General features: G+C 44.1%; 1 protein-coding gene across 1 annotated transcript; it reads right to left on the reverse strand.

The window, feature by feature from the left end:
- Positions 1–610: 610 nt before the first annotated feature.
- LOC148054817 (insulin-like growth factor 1 receptor) lies at positions 611–13,368 on the reverse strand. The gene is made up of 7 exons (XM_087768123.1): positions 13,325–13,368; positions 12,521–12,539; positions 5,572–5,766; positions 4,812–4,927; positions 4,093–4,246; positions 3,080–3,243; positions 611–1,373 (listed from the first exon to the last, which is right to left on the reverse strand). The coding sequence occupies exons 3-7, from the start codon at positions 5,704–5,706 to the stop codon at positions 1,028–1,030; spliced, it is 915 nt and encodes a 304-aa protein (XP_087624249.1). The 5' UTR covers positions 5,707–5,766; positions 12,521–12,539; positions 13,325–13,368; the 3' UTR covers positions 611–1,027.
- Between the last annotated feature and the right edge of the window lie 190 nt (positions 13,369–13,558).

Raw genomic sequence — 13,558 nt, forward strand, 5'->3', positions numbered from 1 at the left:
ACACAAGCTCAGTCTTCTCCTCGTCCCCATCCAGGACTGGGACTGGAGAGGGGAGGAAAGCCTTGTCCTCTCTCCCAAACTCCATCTTTTTGACTCTTTGATTATCAATACAGAGTATGTTGCAAGCAGCCAGAGTTGTATGCCATTCACATTCACATACTCGCACTCCCCAGCCCTATCAGACAGGCTTTGGCATAGACAGGGCATTGGTCTGACCCAGGCTTGGCTGCTGGCTCTTTTCATGCTCCTTCTGCACACATTTCCAGCTGTGTGTTGCTATACAATTTAGGATGTGTTTAATTCACCTAATGATAGAACTGATGTAGTGGGGGGACAGAAGCATAACTCTCCAGCAGGAAGTAAATTCTGGTTTTGTATTCTAGTTTTCATCCAAATCCACCAACAATTTTTTGAAAACAAACAAACCAACATTGTTTGTTATCACAGTTGTATTTCAGTAAACAAAATCACCCAGTTTTATTCCCAAAGGTCATGTACTCATATGTTAACATTAAAAATGCTTTTTAAAAGTGAACAGAAGTGAAGCCCTTGCAGTACAGTCGCAGAGGTAGTTTAAGGGAGGTGGCTGGGTTCCTGCTTGCTGCTGATGCATTCTCCTTGCCAGAGGAGAAATAGTGTGGAACAGTGTTTGGAAATACTGTCATTATTAAACAGCCCCTTGAAAAGCTGGTAGGTGCCCTGTGGCAAAAAAAAAAAAAAGACCCCACCATTGGTGGAATCCTCTGTGTTAACTGATACTGTGTTATTTTGAGAAATGAACAACTTCTGCTGTTCGGCTAGTTTGTTAATAATTTCTGATCAGAATAGGAGGATGCAGGAGAGAGAATGTCCTTTTGCTGTTTGGTTCCACCAGTGATTATGTAAAGTGTTGAGGCTCCTCTGAGTGTTATGAGATCCCAGTGCCCTCTCCTGGCTGGTACTGGCCATGCTGGGATTTTCATCTGCCATGAATCAGGGATTCGCAGAGGTCCAGCATCTTGTTTTTTCCATCTTTTTTTTTTTTTTTTTAATGCCAGTTAATGCCAGTATCACCATACCATCCAGTCTCCTTGAAAGCGGCTGGGCTCCTATCTATTCCTCTTTGTGCCTCAAACTCATAAACCATCTGTCCCCATTTGTCTTGCTTGGAGAAATAAAGATCATTTCCTTCCAACAGCTGGACTTGGAGGAGTTCACCAGGGTCCAACACATTGCCAGCAGCCTGTGGGAGATCAGGGTCTGACTCTGGAACCATATCGTAAATATGGCTGAGGGAGTCTTCCTCTGGGGCTTTGCCCCCAAAGTAATCTGAGTTGTAGTCCTCCATGTCAACACAAGAAGGCACTGCTGCAAGGCTGGCAGCCTCCGATTCCCTTTGGAGAGAGGAGAGAAAAAGTGATGCTTACCCACAGCCTGCTGCTGGGGTGTGATTATGCCAAGCGCTGACCCGTTCTGCTGGACTCATGGCTGGCTCCCGTCATTATTCAGGAGCATTCAGCATCAGAAACTGTCATCTGCCTGCTCTTAGCATGAAGCACCACATGATTTCCCCTCAGTTTGGAAAGCTGCGGGATGCTCTGGAACTGCGTGTGCCACACGCTGCCTCAGCCTTGTTCCACTGGCAGCAAGCTGCTGGGCTGACAGCGAGTGTCACATAGCACAAGATGGGTGATGTGGAGCTGTGCTAATCTCAATGCAGCAGCCTTATGCGCTGTCTTTTAGTTCAGGGCTTCTTTTTTAAGATCAGAGGTGTTCTGCTGTAGACAATTCTCTATGTCTGCTTTCCATACCCTACACTCAGATTTTAGGAGGCATTTTCCATGAAAAGCACAGATAGATACAAACAAAAATCTTTATTGCTGTCCACTAGGTTAAAGATTTCCTCAATCAGGCAACTCTGTAGGACTGTGTTTCATGACCATGCCTTAGAAAATACATGCTAAAATTTACCATATTTTATCACTTTAAAACTTTTAATGAAGACACTTGTGGAGTACCTACACGGACACCAGATCTCTCTCCTATTGAAGAGAATGGCCACATTACCTATGATGCTGCTGAAGCTGGGGTTTGTCCTACAGAGGGAAGTGATTTCCCCTTTGGAGCTCTGTGTTCTGCAGTGACTCTCTGAGCTAGCAAGTGAAGGAGGCTGGCAAGCATTTTTCTGCTGATTTACATTATTTTTACATAGGCTAACAGGAAACAATATAAACTTCCTAGGAAGCACACAGCAAGTCTCTATAACTTGGGGAGTTTTGTGAAGGCAAGTGCAGCAAACGGAGCATTCCAGGACAACTTATTTGACAGCAGAGTATTAACTCCATTCTTACATTGTTGGTACTTGAACAACTCTCCTTCTGCTCTTCCTCCTCCATCCAGGAATTTGTAACAAACTTTGGGCAGATAATGTGAGAAGCCTCCATCTGAGTGTTTTTCCAAAATTTATGAAGGGGCAGATTGCACTGGGGGTGTGCACACAGGGAGGCACAGACCTCCCGCCACACTGGGCCCACTCCACCAAGACCTACGGCAGAGGTGTGCGCAAGCCAGGCTCCCCGCCTGCTGCTCTTCTGCCGTAACACTAGGTCTTTGTGAGACAGCATAGCAGTGCCTGAGAGACCATGAGTCTGCTCTCCTACTGCAAGCAATCACCACAGCAATATATGGCTCTGAGCTGCCTCATTTATCCTTCTCAGACATAGTGTGTGGTGCAGAAGACTCTTGAGTCTTGATGAGACACCAAAGAATTTGTCTAACTGTTCTAATACAGCCCTACCTGAGACAGTTCTACCTCCCCCAAAAATGTCAGCCAAAGCACAAAAGGGCACTTACATAAAATTGTCTCCTATTTCCTCCTCACCTGCTCCTCCCACACAAATTACTTCTTTAGCAACACAACTATTCCAGCAAAAAAAAAAAAAAAATCAGCGTTGGCCTTGATTGAGGCTGTAAGCTAAAGGCTGGGAGACTTCCCTCGGTTAAAAGCAACCCCTATGGATATTACTAACCACTCACCAGTGGGACTGAATGTCCAGTTAGAAAGCTGTGCAAAAAAAGGAGTGCAAGTGAATATTATTACCTGACTGCTTGTATTTCCTGTTTGATCATCTTTAATATGGCAGAAAATGCAGATCTCCTGGTGGGGTTGTGATTCCAACAGGCTCTCATGCACTCGATCAGTCTGGCGAGGTTTGGAAAGCCAAAATCACCAGGAATACTTCCTAACTCTGTGAATTTTAGAACCTGTTTTTATTTATCCAGACAACTAAAACAATGTCACGTTAGCTTTCTGGATGTACAACTTTGCCCCACAACAAACTTGCTAGCAGTAAAAATGGTTAAGCTTGCACTGAATTGCATAATAATTGTATAACAAACAGTAATTTTTACATGTTAATTGAAGTTAGTAGGAATAAATAGTTCCTTGAAAAGAGGTTTTGTATGAAATTGTATAAATTCTTCAGCGATGTGTTTAAGTTTACACTGCAGCCTTTTATTACTGAATGTGATAAACTGTGTTTCTTCCCTCTACAGAGGGAATCTACCTCCAAAAAAGCTGCAGGAGCCTAATAGCATTGAGATTGGTAATCAGCCATCACACCCAGTCAACAGGTTCAAAAGTCACTGTGGTGGAAGAAGGGACCAGGATGCTGACAAACTGATGGGCAGGCAGACAGCACAGCACAATCGAACAGGTCTCCTGCCCTCAGGACCAGGGTAAATGCATAAGCAGGGAAGGAGAGAGATTTCCATGAAGCCTGAAGACAACTTTCATATGGGAAAATGTAGATGAAGAGAAGAACAGATTATGGGTAAAATACACTTTCCTGTTTAAGAAGGGAGTCCCATGACCAGCAAGCATTGCACGTGCTACACTCAGAATGTGGTGGAATATTTCTCAGTCCAAATATTGACTGAATTAAGGAGAAAATAATGACTCCCTGATAAATGGCAACATCCACACTTGGGGTGGGGGTTTCTTTCCACATACGAAAGAGAAAAACTGGAAAATGGGTCTTCCCATCCCTAGCAATGTCAGAGTTAGAGAGGCTGATACTGAGTTTCCCCCCAAAACACCCTTACTGTCCTTACCTCCCTGCTGTTCAGTGAGTGGAAAGGTTTCAGTGGCTTGTACATGTGCAGGTTGGTCAGCTGTGCCGTTAAAGCTTCCCATATCATAATCCCAAAACTAAAGACATCCGATGCTCGGGAATAGAGCCCATTGTTTCTCACTTCTGGGGTAGCCCTATTGAAGAAGTGAACAGGTTATTGGTCTAACATGTTTCTATATACCATAGAGCTGGTGGGCAAGGCAAAGCAGAGTGGTCCATGCTTTTCACTGTGGATTCAGAGACTTGAGTTCACACTTTGCATTAGTGGCTATAGCTAAGTGTCTAAGTAAGAGAAGATAAGTGGGGTGACAATGGTGCATCATGGGACATATACCTCAGCTATTGAAGAGAAAGGGGGCACAAGGCACAGCAGCATTTTTTTCCGTGTCCAGAGTCACAGGAGAATTCAATTTTTGCCAGAATGTCCAAGTTTTCTGCTGGATAAAAAGCTATAAGACAGTTTCTCTGAACCAAAGAAACAACCATGTTTTGCTGTTTGGACAGGTGTGAGGTAGAATATGGAAAACACAACTTTAAGAGAAAACGCTCAGCATTTTCCTCATTTTCATAGGAGCTGTAAGAAGCATGTGGGTATTGTGAAACAAGATGGTGGCTAAAGCTGTGGATGGATAAGGCAGAGTATGTGCCAGGAAAATGGGCTTAAAAGAGAGGGGAAGCGAAACATAACAATGCACTTACCACTTGGCTGCATCAGCTGGCATAACTTCGCGCACGTAAGACTCAAAGAGGTTGTAATCTGTCCCTGGATGTGGCAGACAGACTGCTCTTCCCCAGCGACCAACTTTTGCCATCACCTTTCAGAAGACAAGGGAAAGAGAGGGGGGATTTAAATCCACAGCTTTTATCTACTCTTCAGCAAAAGCAGCAAGAATTCAGTAGTTATAACAGCGCAGGGCTTGCTGGACAGTTTATGTGTGTTCTGTCAGCAGTGACTAGCATCACTGCTTCCCAGTTCAGGGATGAGTAATGATGGATTGACCTGTCTTGACACTCATCTAAGCTAACCTTTCAGAACTTAAGATAGTCAATATAAGCTTTTTATACAGCCTTCCTCACAGGACAGACCTGAGCACCTCCAGCAAACACTTAGACATCTTTTACCCAGAAACCTACCCTGGCATATGATGAATCTCTCTCTGGGGTGATTGCATTACTACCTGATTGCATTACCACCTGATTAAGAAAAAAAGGACTAAAGATTTTGCAAACCTCCCTGTCCTAATGTAACTAAAAATGCATCCTTCAACATGTGACAAACCATCTATGTGCTCTGCTCCTTAACATCTATCTGTGTGTACTTTCCTGATGATTTTCCAAGGGCTCTCTTTGTACAGGGGTCTACCTGGATGGAAGTGGATTGTGGTTTCAGGCAGCAGCAGTTCAAGCAGAGTTAGGGAATAATCTGTAACAAGACTGAATGAGTAGAAAGAACAAATACCTCTGGGCAACTGTGACCAGAGTTAATGTAAACATAACTGCACTGTAGGTCGCAGTGTATGATCCTTCTGGAATGAATATATGCCATGGCAGAAGCAACCTGCTCCAGGCAAATGAGAAGCTTAACATCATCCATGCTAGGACTTGCAGCAACTTCTATTAAGGACTTTGGGTTGTCATCAAGAGGCTTGGAGATCTGCAAAAAGAATACATGAGAAAATTAGGGAGAGGAGTCAAAGGGCAAATGCTTGCTAGCAAGTTATCACAAACAAAACAGAGCTCTGCCTCCATGTGTGCCCCTCACAGCAGTTTCCCATCTGCCTGGAGTGAATAGCAAGATGCTGTATTTTGTGCTGGATCTATGTGGTTTGCCTACTTTGTGCACAGCTGCAATGTCCAGAGGTTCCTGTGCCAGCTCTGAGTGAGCAACAGGCAGAACCCGAAGCTCTGCAAGCTGGAGGAATACATCCAAGTCAGCACAGAATTAACTTGTCTGCATTCAGGAGAATGTATTTAGTGTGGCAAAGGGGGGATAATACTTCACCCTCACCTGATGGGATTTCAAAACAACACCCTCTCCAGACACTGCAAACAGTAGTACAGCAATCACAACCATACACTGTAGCAGTGCTTGATGAGGGCACCACCTTGCAAAAGACTGGGAAGACACAAACTCAGATGAGGTCTCTTACTCACAGAGTTTACAGTCCATCGCCTGACAAACTGACCGTTTCTTTAATTCTTCACTCACTACTGTGCAGCTCTTTCAGTCCCTGCTGTGGCTAAATGCTTTGTAAAACACTTTACAATCTCTCAGTGGAAGCTGGCAGCTCTCTCCACTGCTGTTCAGCTCCTTGAAATGCATGAACGGCAGAGTAGCCAACAACCAGTACCACAAAACACTTCATGCAAACAGTTACAGCTACATGGTGATTTCCCTACTCAAGGAAGGACTCAGGAGCAGGAAGGCTGCAAAGATAACAATCTCATTCTTCTATCTACCTAGAAGGCTCCCCTTGTACATTGCCCAGGATCCCAGCTCAAGACATGACAAACCCAGACACCAGGTAATATGTCAAAGAAAATCTTTGTACAGAGAAATTAGTCTTTCCTCCACCACACTGGTATAAATATGCAGAACTTCTCTTGAATTCAGAAGAATCACTCCTGATTAACGTGGGAATGAATAAGAGCAGAATTATTCAGTAATGCCTTCATCATCTGCAAAAAGACCTCTCCATGGTATGATAACTGATTTTCAACCTTAGCGTGGCAGCCCCCTGGGAAAGGACGATCTATGACACAGTTCTGATGTGATTATGCAAGTCAGTTAATTACAGAGAAATAAGCCCATTGATAACAGGCTAAAAATCATTCTGCTGTGGAGTTACGCCTCCACCTCCTTTGCTTACAGGAAAAGTAAAAAGTACAGAGATAACTAGTAGCTCTTTATTACCACAGTGGATATTCCTTTTCTGAGGTCTCCATTTCTGCTTTCAGAGAGAAGAAAAATGACTTTTCTCTGCCTGCTTTGCTCTGACCAGATGTTTCACAAGGGATCTGCACAAACACAGCCTTTCTAACAGGAGCAAATTTACACTTCATGCTTCCTCAAGCCTCTTGTTTCTGCCACCGCACACACTAATGCATGCACACTTGCCACTATCAAAAGCCACACAAAGAAAGTAGCAGAAGCTTGCAATTGCAAAATGTTAGAGATGCATGTAAAGAGAGCTTAGGTGACATGATGTGCCTGGAGAGCAGTCCTGTAGCCACAGAGCTTGCAACAGATCTGAAGACCCTGCACTGATTCCTATACCTCACAGCCACATCAGTTAGAATCATAGAATCATAGAATGTCCCAAGTTGGAAGGGACCCACAAGGATCATCAAGTCCAACTCCTGTCCCTGCATAGGACAACCCCAAAAATCACACCATATGTCTGAGGGCATTGTCCAAATGCTTCTTGAATATTGTCAGGCTTGGCGCCGCGACTGCCTCTCAGAGGGAGCCTGTTCCAGTGCTCCATCACCCTCTGGGTGAAGAACCTTTACCTAATGTTCAACCTAAACCTCCCCTGACATATCTTCCTGCCATTCCCTCGGGTCCTATCATTGGTTGTCAGGGAGCAAAGATCAGCACCTGCCCCTTCTCCTTCTCTTGTGAGGAAGCTGTAGACCAGGATGAGGTCTCCCCTCAGTCTCCTCTTCTCCAGGTTGAACAGACCAAGTGACTTCAGCCGCTCCTCATATGGCTTCCCCTCTAAACCGTTCACCATCTTCATGGCTCTCCTCTGGACACTCTCTAGTAGCTTTGTATCCTTTTTGTACTGTGGCACCCAAAACCACACGCAAGACTCAAGATGAGGCCGCACCAGTGCAGAATAGAGCAGGACAATCAGCTCCCTTGACTGGCTAGCAATACAGTGCTTGATGCACCCCAGGACACAGTTGGCCCTCTTGGCTGCCAGGGCAGACTGTTGGCTCATGTTCAACTTGCTGCCAACCAGAACCCCCAGATCCCTCTCCATGGGGCTGCTCACCAGCCTCTAGCTCCCCAGTCTGTATGTACATCCAGGGTTGCCATGCCCCAGGTGCAAAATCCGGCACTTGCCCTTGTTAAACTTCATACGGTTGGTGATTGCCCAGCTCTCTAATTTGTCCAGATCTCTCTACAGGGCCTCTCTGCCCTCGAGAGTGTGAACGGCTCCTCCCAATTTTGTGTCATCAGCAAACCTTGATAATAAACCCTCAAGTCCTGCATCCAAGTCATTTATGAAGATTTTGAAGAGCACTGGCCCCAAGATGGATCCCTGCAGAACCCCGCTAGTGACCGGTTGCCAGACCGATGTAACCCCATTTACAACAACCCTTTGAGCCCGACCCGTCAGCCAATTGCTCACCCATTGCATTATGTGTTTATCCAGCTGTATGCTGGACATTCTGTCCAGGAGGATACTGTGAGAGACAGTATTGAAAGCTTTACTGAAGTCCAAAAAGATTACATCGACTGGCTTCCCTTGGTCAATTAGGGTAATCTTGTCATTTCTGCTGCTGTAGGACTGCTTTTATTGTCATCCATGGGCGTCTCCTTGTGCTAACTCACTCCAGAAATGACTGCTCTGCTGTTTCTGCTGTGGCTGAGAAAGGGAGAGTCTTCTGTGTGGTTGTAACTGGAAGAAGTGCTGTGGACAACTTCAGCAAATGTCACCAACATATTTTATGATCTCAGATAATGAGGAGTCAATGGGTTTCATCGAGGAAAAAAAGATACTGTACCCACCCAGGGCATGGGAATGCTGTCTTCACAAAATGACTCAGTTTTTATACTGATAACCACTGAATGAGAGATGAAGTCAGTAGTAGTCAGTCATGTAAAGCCATGTCTGTGTGATTATACTGCAAAAATCACTGTACCCAGGGAATGTCAGACATGTCTGGGTGAAAGCATAAGCTCCTAGAAACTCTGAATCTGAGATCAGAGGTGATTCCAAGGGAAATCAGACCAGCAGGGATCACTAGGGATCACTCCACAACTTGCTGAGATGTAAAGGGAGATCTTGATGCTGTCAGCAGTAAAACTCTATCAAAGAAGAAAATCCTGTCCACATGCTTACATATGCTCTCTTAGAAATACTGCAGTGAGATGCCAGAACATTCCCTTTACCAGGAGGTAAAGATTTACAACATTGGCAAGGGACAAGCGATATTTCTAAAAAATGCTTAAGGTGATTAACGTGATCTAGCAGCAGCAGAGGGCATCAGTCACAACAACATCTAACTTATTCATAGCCCAGAGTAACCCTGGCCAGGGCAGTCCCCTCCACCCTGCAAAGTTCCGACAGCTCTCCAGGACTCCCCTTTGCATCTCTGCCAGGCTGCTTCCCTTCTCCGGCTGCTCAGCTTTGGGTCCTGATTCACTTCCACTCTTCTCTCAGGATACTTACCTCAACTCTTCCCTGTGTGATCTTTGCCCACACTGTGGCCATTCCGACCCTCACAGCTTGTGCTCTGAGCCCCCTCCGCCCGAGGTGGAAGGAGCCCCATCACAGGTACATCTCCCTGCCTGCCCCACACTCTGTGGGACCTCCCCAGAGATGTGCCTGCTCCATGACCCCCACTCCAAGTCTTCCACCACCCCTTCCCATCCTCCACAATGACCCACACCTGGAATTTGAGAGGTCACGGCCACTACGAATCTCATTTTGTAAATCTATTGTAAGACACTCTAGAAAACTCAGATCTCATCATTTTGCTATGAAGAAAGCACTTATTTTTCTTGGCCCTCCTGATGATCTCCCAGAGCACAGTGGACTATCTAAACTTAGTCACAAAGCTACCTCCAAACCAAACTACCTTCCACTTGAAACAAGCTGGGTTTCAGGAATTCAAAAGAATAGCAGTGACAACCCATGGAAGACCCACAGTATTAAAGGTGTAAGATTCATATCAGAATTCACATCATACTCATATCAGATATTTCTCTCTGGCTTTCTTCACTGGCTCACATTGAAACCCTCAAAAGCTAAAATCCTCCTATGTCTGCATCACATCTGCCCTCTCTTATCTCCCCTCCAGGTCTGAATGCACAGTCACCCCCCCACTGGCACTCTATGCACGGGAAGTCAGGCCACAAACATTGCTTGCTTGGTGACACAGAGCCCTGGCAAAGCTCTCACAAATTATTCCTGCTGCACTCACCAGTGTGGTGGTCATGGGGAAGTAGTGCATGATTTCTTTTACTTGGCAGTATGTTCTCATGCTGTAGTGCATGAAGGGCTGTCTTGGTCATATGGTTCATTCTGAATGACACCAACTCACACAAGCAGTCATCCTGTAAGAGAGCCTGAAAATCAACCACCACCAGCAGCAGGATGCCACCATCTTTATGGAGGAAAGGACAGAATTTGAATCCTACCTGTTACGGCAATGAAAAGCCAAGCTCTTCCTTCAATAACCTTAGTGAAACCCAACTGACTCTAAAGGAATGACTGAAGAATTACAGTCTTTGTAATGGAAGAAAGTTGCATTTACTGGTCCTATCAATTTAATTAGCTTTGTGAATGACTGAAGAGTAAAAGAACTGTTTGATGATTTAACTTAATTTGCATTTGGAAGAAACAAGGGAAATTTTCCAGCATTAAGTGCCCCAAAATTTGGAAAACCAAAACCACATATCTAAAATATATTCTGAAATGTTATTGGCCTAACGAGATTTGGTCTGAAAAGACCATTTGTTACTTATGCAAAACATGTTACTTATAGGAAACTCAGATTAACATGCACTTTTTTGTCAGTCAATTTACTCATAGTGAAAATGCTCATCTTGAAAGTTCCAGAGAGAGATGAACTTTGACAGGTCAAACTATACCAAAATGAATAAACAAAATCATAAAGAAGTGTCACAGAAAAGCTGCGGATGTGTAAGTTTTTCCATCATATTTCTTTTCCAGCTGTCCAAGGATTTTGCCTTATTCCTCTGACTGATCTTAAACTGCCTCCTCTTGTTAAAATGTGCATTTACAAATGACGAAGCCATAAACAACTAATGCAGTTTGACTTGACCACGTCTACAGCACAGACAAAGAATTTTTGCTTGTTTGACTGCCAGCATAATCTTTAAAGATTCAGCCAGGCTGAGTTCAAAAATTGCCAGTGATGATAACTCTACCACCAGTCCTACTTTTATCTGACGTTTTCTCTCTCTAGCTACTGGCTCTTGACATGATTTTGACTGCAAGGTGTAAGTATTTCTAGCGATAAAGCAGATAAAGTTTTAGAAGAGATGAAGTGATAACAATGAAACTAAAGTGCTACTTTTCACTCAACAGTGTCTTCACACTTCTCTGGAAATATGTTGGGTGGATCATTCTTCTTGAAGTTTGCTGACGAAACAGCAAGACAAAAAACAAGTAAGCCTATTTCTCCTCATATGTATACCAGCTGTATGTTAACATACTGGCATAGATGTCTGAAAAGTTGCTCCTAATTTATCCCTACCAAAGGAAGATCTGCATCAGTCCTCAGATTTTTTAATAAAATGTGTTTAACTCTCCACTGTGGCTGAGTTATACAATTGCTTCACCAGAATGTGCTCTCGCAAAAAAATGCCTCCTCAGGGAAGTTACTTGTGCAGAGCAATCTCTCACCAAAAGGACAAGCTCCCTCCTCCCGTCCGCAGGGCTCCCATTTCCAGCACAACATGTTCTGCCAGCCGAAGGTGAAGGAAATAGGAATGGGGAAACTCAAAACCCACGCAGTGAGGTTGCACTGTGTGCTTCTGCAAGCAGCTGAAGCCTTCAGACAGCGACTTGCTTGCGACACCCTTTATTCTTATCATTTCTGAGGTCTTTCAGGAATTGATCTCACAAGATTTCAGTGTTTATAAAGCCTCAAATTCTTAGTGTTGTCCAATCACCTGTGCTCAGTCCCACTGAGTCTCCTTTGGCAGTTTCCCACGTGCTGGGTTAACTGCTGAAGCACAGATTCCCTTTTCATGATTGATAACACCTGTTCTGGGAGACTTTTCACATAAACTGTTAGAACCAAGCAGAACCTTCATTCAGAACTCATCCAGACTGTGGGTGAACTGCTAACTTATCTCCAAACTTACATTTCTGGATCCCCATCTGCAGAACTCTGAAAAACCTTATGGAAAGACCTTTTGTCATTAGATGCTTGGATCAATTCGTACTTCTGAATACGATCGCAAACTGATTGGTTACTTCAGCAAAGCTCCTGACCTTTCTGTGGGTTACCCAAATGCAGCCCAGCCTGCTCTGTCACTGTTCTCTTCAGACCCTCCTGATTCCAGTACATGCATTTTGCAAAGCCTCCTGCATCCTCCTATTATTACATCTGTTGATTTCCTCTTGAGACACAAGTACTATTAAGAAAGTTTTCTTGCCAGGGACATTTGTCATGCATACTTTCAGAAAACTAGTTCATACCTTTGCTGTCAAGGTAGCCCTGTAAAACAAAAAGGACAAGAAACATAACTAAATCTTGACCATTCTTAATTATTATTTCCGCTTACTTCCATCTATGCAGACAGAAATAGCAGTACTCCCACTTTTAAATCACGTAGCACTCATTAGCCTTTGAGATCTAACGATGTCAGAAAAATCAGGTTTCAGCAGTGCAGATCCTGGGAAGAAGAAGGCTTCCAGATGGCCTTTCATTCCCCAAACAAGAAAAGCCTGCTGTGAGATGCTGCTGCTAGAACAGCTTGAAGATACTGAAACAATCCAGGCTTAAGTAGGATCCCAGTGGTGTAAATCCATTGCTTTTAGGTTAAAATTTTAAAAAAGCATTTTTCTTCATGTCTGACACCAACCTGATTTTCTGGAGTCCACTATCAAGTCTGTTAAATGGGTACTTTTACTTTGGGCCAAATGCAGTGGCCAAGTGAAAATAAGGCAATACTTACATACTTCCCATTAACACATGGGACCAGCAATTCTGCTTCTGACCCTTTTTTTCCACAGGGCCAGAGAAACCAGATGTGCTTGTTTTAGGCCTGGCCATATACAGCTTTCCTCCCATTTCAAGTTCAGCAGTGACCAGGCAAGTGCTGGACAAAGCCAGACTGTTCAAAGCTTTTACTGATTAACACTGACTGCTACTAACCATTAGTACATATAATGTGAGTGGCAGCAGCCAGTGCCATAAACACCATGCTCTAGAACATGCAAAAAAAGATATTTACAAAGTTGGCAGATCTGGAAAAGTTACTTAGCAGATTTGACAGTTACCCTTATAATATCTTCCTCGCAGATGGGAGAGAACTGGCTCGTTATCTCATGTAGCTTGTCCAGATCTGACCCTAGAAAAAGAAAAGAAAATAAAGGCTGAAATTTGTATTTCATACTACCCAAACCCTGAGGGCTGTGATAGAGCCGCCTTCGCTGTCATGGCTGCAGTATCTTTGAGGCAAATGGTATGGCTCAGCTTTTGCTGAACTGAAACAAAAAAATCTGTCTAAGAGC

This window comes from Nipponia nippon, unplaced genomic scaffold (genome assembly GCF_047370975.1).
Source record: "Nipponia nippon isolate SJK-2023a ecotype South Korea unplaced genomic scaffold, ASM4737097v1 scaffold_3, whole genome shotgun sequence".
NCBI classification, from domain to species: domain Eukaryota; kingdom Metazoa; phylum Chordata; class Aves; order Pelecaniformes; family Threskiornithidae; genus Nipponia; species Nipponia nippon.

Coding starts and splice junctions, on each gene's coding strand:
- LOC148054817 (XM_087768123.1), bottom strand. CDS start 5,706: ATGGATGATGTTAAGCTTCTCATTTGCCTGGAGCAGGTTGCTTCTGCC. Junction 3,244..4,092: donor ACTCACTGAACAGCAGGGAG/GTAAGGACAGTA, acceptor AAATAAAAACAG/GTTCTAAAATTCACAGAGTT. Junction 1,374..3,079: donor CAGGAAATACAAGCAGTCAG/GTAATAATATTC, acceptor CTCTCTCCAAAG/GGAATCGGAGGCTGCCAGCC.